The sequence below is a fragment of the Sapajus apella genome, unplaced genomic scaffold (genome assembly GCF_009761245.1).
Source record: "Sapajus apella isolate SASKATOON/1434 unplaced genomic scaffold, GSC_monkey_1.0 scaffold21, whole genome shotgun sequence".
NCBI classification, from domain to species: Eukaryota; Metazoa; Chordata; class Mammalia; order Primates; family Cebidae; genus Sapajus; species Sapajus apella.
Window position 1 is genome coordinate 5567388 of NW_022436961.1, and position 9395 is coordinate 5576782.

Genomic DNA, 9395 nt, shown 5'->3' on the forward strand with positions numbered 1-9395 from the left:
TGTGTGTGTGTGTGTGTGTGTGTGTGTGTGTGTGTGTGTGTGTGTGTGTTTTAGTAGAGACTGGATTTCAATATGTTGGCCAAGCTGGTCAAACTCTTAACCTCATGATCCGCCCACCTCAGCCTCTCAAAGTGCTGGGATTACAGGCCTGAGCCACCGTGCTTGGCCAGTTTACCCTTTTTTTCTTTTTTGAGACAGAGGCTTGTCCTGTCACCAGGCTGGAAAATGCGGTGGCGCAATCTCAGCTCACTGCAACCTCTGCCTCCTGGGTTCAAGTGATTCTCCTGCCTCAGTCTCCCAAGTAGCTGGGATTACAGGTGCCCGCCACCATGCCCGGCTACTTTTTCTGTTTTTTTAGTAGAGACAAGGTTTCACCATGTTGGCCAGGATGAAAAATACCAAGTGCAAAATCTTTGATCATGTGTCTACACATCATAACAATGTCAAACTCGATCTCTTGACCCTGTGATCCGCCTGCCTCGGCCTCCCAAAGTGCTGGGATTATAAGCATGAGCCACTGCGCCCGGAATGTGCACTTCATTGATTTAAAAAATCTATACATTCACAGAGTTGTGCAACCATTACCACAATGTATTTTAGAAAGTGTTCATCAACCCCAAAAAATCCTGTATCTATTAGCAGTCACCTCTATTTCCACCCACTAAGCAGCTGGTAACTACTTTCTGTCTCTGTAGACTTACCTATTTTTTTGGCTTCATTCACTTACCATAATGTTTTTGAGGTTCATCCGTGTTTTAGCATGGTATCAGTGCTTTATTCCTTTTTATTGCCAAATCATATTCCATTTATGGCTATATAGTATAGTTTTAACTGCAGTAGTTTTTTTTTCTGACAGTTTTTCTTTTTTCAGTTTTTCTGAAAATCAAAAACACAGCCTAAAAATTTTATTAATTATGTTCCACCCATGATGCCCATTAAGCATTTTATGCTACTTATTATTTTTTTAATAGCACATAATACCGCATGTATACATGGGAGATATCTAGAGAAATGAGTGAATCTCCTGTGTTGCTTTCTATCTAAGCAACTTTGTGAAATTTGTCTTCATCATGTATAGTAATCACTAGTTTCCATATTGTTAGTAGTCAGTATTTTTATTAGATTCTTAGCATTGGAAAATGTACTTAATAGTTTTTCACACATAAAGATGTGATAATTCTTCGTAAGAGCATGTTGAAAGATGTTTGGATCACAGTTCTATTTTAAGTTGTATTTTATTATTTAGGTCTCATTAAAAATGTGGCTCTTCAGCCAGAGACAGATGTGCTTGTTTCTTTTCAGGTCTTTAGCTTCTTATTTCAGTCTTATTTTATAGTTTTCCATGTATCAGGAAACAAAGTGCTAACAAATAGGCAAAATGTTTGTCTTGTTTCTTCTCTAGTAAATGATTTAATGGAGGAAGAAATTGAAAATACAGATTAAAATGAAATTGTGTAATCTATAAATTTCAGTTTTTATGTTAAGTCCTTTGGGATTATCTGTTTGTAGCTGAAGAAATAACATTGATGTTTGGAAACATTATATACTATGTTTTTTTAATCCCAATACCTGTACCCACTACCCTGTCCATGAAGTTCCCCTATTAAGTTCACCCTCCCTCCAAAAAAAAAATCTTTGGATTTCAGAAAAATCTTCTTTGATTAATTTATAATTAGATTTGTGCTTGGGTCTTTAGTCTCAGATGAGATGATATGGAAATCCGAGTTCACTTTTGCCTTTCTCTTCTACCTAATTACCTTGGGTTCTCTGAAAAGATCAGTTTCTGCATTTCTCCATTGATCTAATATGTTTTCTCTAGAACAGCATTTTTCAGATTTTTTTGGTAAAAGATCAGTTTTTATTTTTTTCAATTTTTTAGTCTACTGTAAACTAATACCTCTATAAAATGCAACCAAACTAATTATTTTTAAAAAATGAATGCCCTTCCACTGAAAAAATACCTTGATCATGTGTCTAGATATCATAACAATGTCAAATTGTTGTCAGAGCTTTTCAATGCCAACTCAACTTCTCTACTTAGTCACAGACTGGCTTGTTGGTCAAACAACTTTCAGAGTAGTAGCATTGCCCTTAATCAGCAGTTCTCAGATGTTTTGGTCCCAGGACCCCTTTTACTCCCAAAATTTGAGGACTCAAAAAGGCTTTTGTTTATGTGGGTTATAGCTAATGTTATTTAAATTTAGAAATTAAAACTGAGATGCCAGGTGCAGTGGCTCACACCTGTAATTCTAACACTTTGGGAGGCTGAGACAAGAGGACTGCTTGATCCCAGGAGGTCAAGACCAGCCTGGGCAACATAGCAAGACCCTGTCTCAGTTAAAAAAACATTAAAGCTGAGAAAATTTCAAAATATTTATTAATTTATTTAAAAATAAGAACCTATCATAGGCTGGGGCCAGTGGCTCATGCCTGTAATCTCAGTGCTTTGGGAGGCTGAGGCAGAAGGATCACTTGAAGCCAAGAGTTTGAGACCAGCCTGAGCAACATAGTAAGACTCCCATCTCTTCAAAAAAAAAAAAAAAAATTATTAGTAAACTGAGCATGGTGACATGTGCCTGTAGTCTTGCCTGCTCAAGAGACTAAGGCACAGAATTGCCTAAGCCCAGGAGTTTGAGGCTGCAGTGAGCTAGGATCATGCCACTGCAGTCCAGCCTGGGCCACAGAGTGAAAGAAACCATGTCTCTAAAAACAAGAACCACTAACATGCTATCATGAATTATATTTTTATGAAAAATGACTATTTTGTTAAAAAATTAATGAGAAGAAAGTTGTTTTACATTTTTGTAAATCTCTCATTTATTTATTTATTTATTCTTTTGAGGCAGAGTCTTGCTCTGTCACTAAGTCTGGAGTCCAGTGGTGCAGTCACTTAATTATTTGTGGTGACTTTTACAGTAGCTATTAGTTCTTTAACTGGTGGGTATTGTAACATGTCTTTGGACAGTCCAAACATACAAGTTTTAATGGGAGTAATATTGAAGAACTTGGGTTAGATTCCCATCTTTGGCAAAATAGATATGGATGCTCACGTTCTGAAATGGTTAATAAGAATTTTTACTTACAGGTGCACGAGAATATCATGTCCAGTTTTTTAGCAACCAGCCAGAGAGGGCGTGGGTTCATGAAAAACGGGTACGGGAGTATAAAGGTCATAAACAGTATGAAGAATTACTGGCGGAGGCAACCAAACAAGCCAGCAATCACTCTGAGAAACAAAAGGTAACTAATATATTAATATTATTTACCTAGTATGGTTTTTAAAGACCTTAGTAACATACAAGAATTTTTCATACTTGAATTCAGTCAATTACTAGAATTGTTTTTTAAAACCCCTTTCAGCTCAGTTTTAATCATAATGGTAAATGTCTAGTAAGTTTTTAAGTACACCAGTGAGTTTTATATGTCATATAAACAACATGTAGTATTACTAAAAACTTTAGCTACTTGCTTAATGTAATATTGGCTTCTATTGTGAGTTTCATTAATGTGCATAAGTGTAGTAGATGCTAGTGAAATGTGGATTTTGCCAGGGAATTTTACTCTTTTTTCTGTTTCAGCATCTTTCCATGATTTCTTTTCACTCTTATTTAACAAAATTGTTTTATGAAAGTGAAGTTTTAAAAATATTTAGTGAGTACCTACCATGAAACAGCTACTGTTTTAAGCATTATATATATATGTGTGTGTATATATATATATATAGACTCATTTATTATTCATAACAACCTATAGGAGGTAGATACTATTATTCCCCTTTTTACAGATGAAGAAATTGAGGCACAGCTTATGTAACTGGTTTAACCGAGATCACACAAGTGATGGGATCGGGAAATATATTTGATGTGGTGGTGGATATTTTAGAATTTTGACATGAACTCTTGGTAATCTGGTTAAGATTTTAAACTCAACTAATTTTAGTGTAGGTCTCTGATTTAGAAATTTGTCATTTTTTACACTTGAAAAACTAAATTTTTATCACAGAATTTTGATTAATTTTATGAGACATATTTTACAGATTTATATATCAGTATTTGATATATACTATCTCATAGTTTTAACTAATTTCATCAGTCTAGCCACCTGGATAATTCCTAATTGCTTTGGCCATCTCACACATCTTTATTCAAAGTATTTTTACCTCTCTTGCCAATCCAAAGTCTTCTGATCAACCCTGGACCTAGAGACCTACGGAAACTATAATTGAGGTCTACCTCTTTTTCTGATCCATACCTCTTTCATTTGTCTTGTCAACTTTCATTTGTTCCTTGGAGCTCTGTCTTTTCACTTCATTCTGTCCCTACTTGCATTGTGATTCAGACTCTGCTAGTAGCTTTGTTGTGATCTCTGTAGCACCCCTGACTTGCCCTCTACCCTAGATATGGGGGAGAAATGGGAGTTTCAGGCTATCATTTTTATTGTTAGTATTTTTATTAGCCACGGAAAATAATCATTTCTGTAATCATTATTCTCTTTTCCTTCCTTATCACTAGCTTTTTATGTATATATGAGGAGAAGGATGTCTCCCTCTTTGGGGGCTTTGTCCAGCAGAGTGATCAGCAAAGGAATGATATAAAGGAGAGTAGATCCTCATGTTACCTAATATCTATTTACCAGAATTATGGAGCTAGAACATTCCACTTGTTTGACCAAAGAACCTGGAGATATTTATGTAGACCTGAAAAGATAACAGGATCACATGGGAAATACATATCGATTTTAATGTATTTATTAGAGTAAAGCATGTCTGATAATCTCTATCTTTTTTAAAGATTCGGAAACCCCGACCTCAGAGAGAACGTGCTCAGTGGGATATTGGCATTGCCCATGCAGAGAAAGCATTGAAAATGACTCGAGAAGAAAGAATAGAACAGTATACTTTTATCTATATTGATAAACAGCCTGAAGAGGCTTTATCCCAAACAAAAAAGAATGTTGCCTCCAAAACTGAAGTTAAAAAAACTCGACGACCAAGATCTGTGCTGAATACTCAACCAGAACAGACCAATGCAGGGGAGGTGGCCTCCTCACTCTCAAGTACTGAAATTCGGAGACATAGCCAGAGGCGGCACACAAGTGTGGAAGAGGAAGAGCCACCTCCTGTTAAAATAGCCTGGAAAACTGCGGCAGCAAGGAAATCCTTACCAGCTTCCATTACGATGCACAAAGGGAGCCTGGATTTGCAGAAGTGTAACATGTCTCCAGTTGTGAAAATTGAACAAGTGTTTGCTCTTCAGAATGCTACAGGGGATGGGAAATTTATCGATCAATTTGTTTATTCAACAAAGGTACCTCCTTTTTTCATGGCGTTTTTTGGGGGATGGTATTTTAAAAGTGGTCAATGTTGGCATTTAAAAAACAACCTTGGCAACATTTAAATACCCTTTCTACCCACTGAATTTGAAACATACAGTCATTGTACTCTGTGGGCAAAAAAGACAGGCAAAAAGGCTATGTTTTTCTTCTTTTCTTCCTCCTCCTTTTGTGATATTCCCATCTGTAGTAGATTAGTCTTTAGCTGTGCAGCCAAAATTGAGCTTAGCTCCCTAAAATCATGGAAAAAAACTGGGCACTTCGCCTGTTTCTAGTTTGTGTAGTTAGCTTTTCTTAGTTGCAAAGTGTGCTTTTTATTAAAATCGTTTTTGTTAATTATATGACCATTGTTATAAAAGCCACTGTAATAATTGTACCTGCTGAGCTGTTTGGTTCCACCAGCAATTTTGTTTGATTCTTATTGGCTTGGGATATCTAACTGCATTTCACAGAAATCCCAGAACTTTTTTTGTTCTGTAACAATTAGCTGTGGCAATAACTTGGGCAATGGGCTAAAAACAGCCTCTACAAACTATGTGCCTTCATCAGTTTGTGCTGGGCCTCCATTTAGGGCACTGTACTTCAGCTTGAAGGCTTTAAAACTCTTCCATAATATTGGTAGTATTTATTCCATGTACCTCTTCACTACCATCCCATCCCACACCACAGTGTCGAGTTTGGGATTTTGATTTAGTTCCATTTCATTCATGTGTATGAAAGAAGTCTATGCTTATTTTTTTCCCTAATATAGCCATATACAGTATAATTAGTTAAACACAGGTATGCTTCATTAGTAATACATCTTCCTAGAGAAACGTTAAGGATGCTCTTTTAACTGGGTCTGCCTATAAGTTCAGCTGATTTCAGTTAAGGCCAAGTTACCTAGAAAAACATGAGTTGCAGTCTTGGTTATCTTGATAGCAAATGAATATTTTTCATCTTTCGAATAGCAAATGAGTATGCATCTTTTTTGAGTACAAATTGGTTTTATTCTTGGAGCTAGCTTTACTGCTTCTGTATGTACAAGTCATACTTTGTCACCACCACCTCGAAGAATGCTATTTAAAGGAATTCAAGATAAAACTGATCTTTCAAAATGAAGGCTTTAAAAATACGTGTGTGTGTGTGTGTGTGTGTGTGTGTGTGTGTGTGTGTACATGTATTTATTTTTAAGAGATGAGGTCTAACTCTGTGGCCCAAGCTGGAGTACAGTGGTCGATCATAGCTCAATGCAGCCCCAAGTGATCTTCTGCCTTGGCCTCCCACAGCACTGAAATTACAGGCATGAGCCACCGTGTGCCTGGCGTTTTAAAAATTGTTTGTAGAGATAGGGTCTTACTATGGTGCCCAGGCTGGTATCAAACTCCTGCCCTCAAGCTCTTCTCCTGCCTCAGCCTCCCAAAGTGTTGAGATTACAGGCAGGAGCTATGGTGCCTGGCCATATATGTTTATTTATAGATCACTTCTTTACTTCTATTGCATTGCACTCAGAATACCTAAAATGAGACCTAAGTTATTTATACCTGCCTTCTTTCTGCCCCAGATTACTTATTGGGTTACATTTTGGTCACCATGAGTGACATATTTCTGTATCTAGGAATATTCCTGCCTGTTAAGACATGTTGGCATTGTTTTCTGTGTAATAGAGCACTTTACTAAATGAAAATGACTTGGAGTTCTCTTACTGTGATATGTATAAAGACCAGAACATATTTTGTTTTGATAGAAAATTGAGTGATACAGGTGTGTTTTTTTGGTGACATTTATCACCTGGACTTAGACAAATACTCTTCCTTGCGCAATCTTTTCGTACTTTTTAAAATATATATTGGACTCAGCTGGGCATGGTGGCATGCACCTGTAGTTTCAGCTACTCAGGGAGGCTGAGGCAGGAGAATTGCTTGAACCCAGGAGGCAGAGGTTGCAGTGAGCCAAGATTGCACCACTGCAGAGCAGCCTGGGCGACAGAGGGAGACTCCATCTCCAAAAAAAAAAAAAAGAAATTTTTTAATTAAAAAAAAAACATACCTTGGTCACTTAATCAAATTTGTTCTGATAAAAGCTAAGATAATAATTGCAATCAAAGATCAGATAAAATTTAAGCAAATTATGATTTGAAGCCATCTTTATAAGCCAATGCCACTTGCCTGGTAATCACCTGTTTTGTTGTTTTTTCTTTTGCCTTATTTTAAAGGGAATTGGTAACAAAACAGAAATAAGTGTCAGGGGGCAAGACAGGCTTATAATTTCTACACCAAACCAGAGAAATGAAAAGCCAGCGCAGAGTATATCATCTCCTGAAGCAACATCTGGTTCTACAGGTTGGTATGAGTGAAGAGTATATATAGGTCAATTTTGAGAAGTCATTGTTCTATTCTGCTATAATATGGTAGCTGTGTTCCTAAGAAACTCTCAGTTATCAAAAGTAAATTATATTTAAAAACCAAATAATAAAAGCAGTTATTTTAATAGGAAAGAATGGGCTAGGGGCTACAGAACTTTATTCATAGCAAGTTATTTTTTTGTACAAGAATTTAATAAGAGGGTTCTATAATTAAAAGTGTATACCTATAAAAATCTATACATATCTGAGTAAACACACCATTGATTCTCTCTCTTTGCATAATAACAACTTTACTTTTCCCACTCTATTAACACACACGTACTATTTTCTCCTTTACCTCTGTTGGAAACAAATTGGCAGATGTCAGAGCTCTTGTCATTATTCCTAGATGTGCTAGATACTAGTAGCTGAGGGGCCTAGAGCCTAATTGTCTTAATGTAACCTGTTTTCTGATTAACAGATACCATGAATTGAAAATCAAGCCATGTTATTCTTGCTTAAAGGAGAAATGACTGTATTCAGTAAGATGGTGCCTTTGGAATGTTTAACTTTTTTTTTTTTTTTTTTTTTTTGAGTCAGGGTCTCACTCTGTCATACAGAGTGGAGTACAGTGGTACGATCATGGCTTACTACAGCCTCAACCTCCCAGGCTCAGGTGATCCTCCCACCTTAGCCTCCCAGGTAGCTGGGACCGCAAGCACATACCACCATACCTGGCTAAGTTTTTGTATTTTTTGTAGAGATGAGGTTTTGCCATGTTGGCCAGGCTGGTCTCGAACTCCTGGGCTCAAGTGATCTACCCACCTCAGCCTCCCAGTGTGCTGGGATTATAGCCATGTGCCACTGCACCCAGCCAACATTATTTTTTTTGTTTTTAGACTAACTTACTAAGGGTTTTAGAATTTTAATTGAATATCTGGTGGGCTTGGTTTATATAACAGTATTATATCAGTAATATTTCTGTAATACTTCTTGCTTCAGATAGCTGTCAAGAAAAGAGTTAAGTATTAACTAGCTTGTTCATTTGGAATCTTAGTTTAGGAGAAGGGAGTCTGCTTCATTTCTTTTTTTCTTTTTTTTTTTTGAGATAGAGTCTATCCCTGTCACTCAGGCTGGAGTGCAATGGCCAAGTCTCGGCTCACTGCAATCACTGCCTCCTGGGTTCAGGTGATTCTCCTGCTTCAGCCTCCTGAGTAGCTGGGATTACAGTCGCCTGCCACTGTGCCCGGCTAATTTTTGTATTTTTAGTAGAGTCGTGATTTTACCGTATTGACCAGGCTGGTCTCGAACTTCTGACCTTGTGATCTGCCTGCTTCGGCCTCCCAAAGTGCTGGGATTACAGACGTGAGCCACTGCACCTGGTCTCATTTTGTTCTTTAAAAATTTTTTTTTTGAATCTAAGAATTGAGTATAGTAGAAAAAAAAGATAAACTGTTTTCTGAACGTACTTATTGACCCAGATATGCTTCCCCCCCACCCCCACACTGACCAGTTCTCCATCACCAGCTGGGTGTCCTATGATCCAATTCAATTCTCACACTGTCTCCCTGGTGTTAGAGTCTGATCCCTCAGGTTAACGGCTCAGCCCTATGAGACTGCCCCCACTTCAGATGCCAGTCGCAAGTCTGAACTTCTGACTGACCAGCTATAAATTGGAGGTTCTCATAACTCCCCTCCTTGGTTTAGTCATTTGCTAGAGCATCTCACAGAACTCGGAAGC

At 37.4% G+C, this 9395-nt stretch overlaps 1 protein-coding gene across 15 annotated transcripts in view; it reads left to right on the forward strand.

Moving 5' to 3' along the window:
* NSD3 (nuclear receptor binding SET domain protein 3) overlaps nt 1-9395 on the forward strand; it is a 116288-nt gene that overhangs the window by 51932 nt on the left and 54961 nt on the right. For all 15 annotated transcript variants that reach the window (XM_032288173.1, XM_032288179.1, XM_032288176.1 and 12 more), the window contains exons 5-7: nt 3086-3240; nt 4791-5306; nt 7526-7652. In XM_032288173.1, the coding sequence (XP_032144064.1) occupies nt 3086-3240; nt 4791-5306; nt 7526-7652 (798 nt within the window). The remainder of the gene's footprint in view (nt 1-3085; nt 3241-4790; nt 5307-7525; nt 7653-9395) is intronic.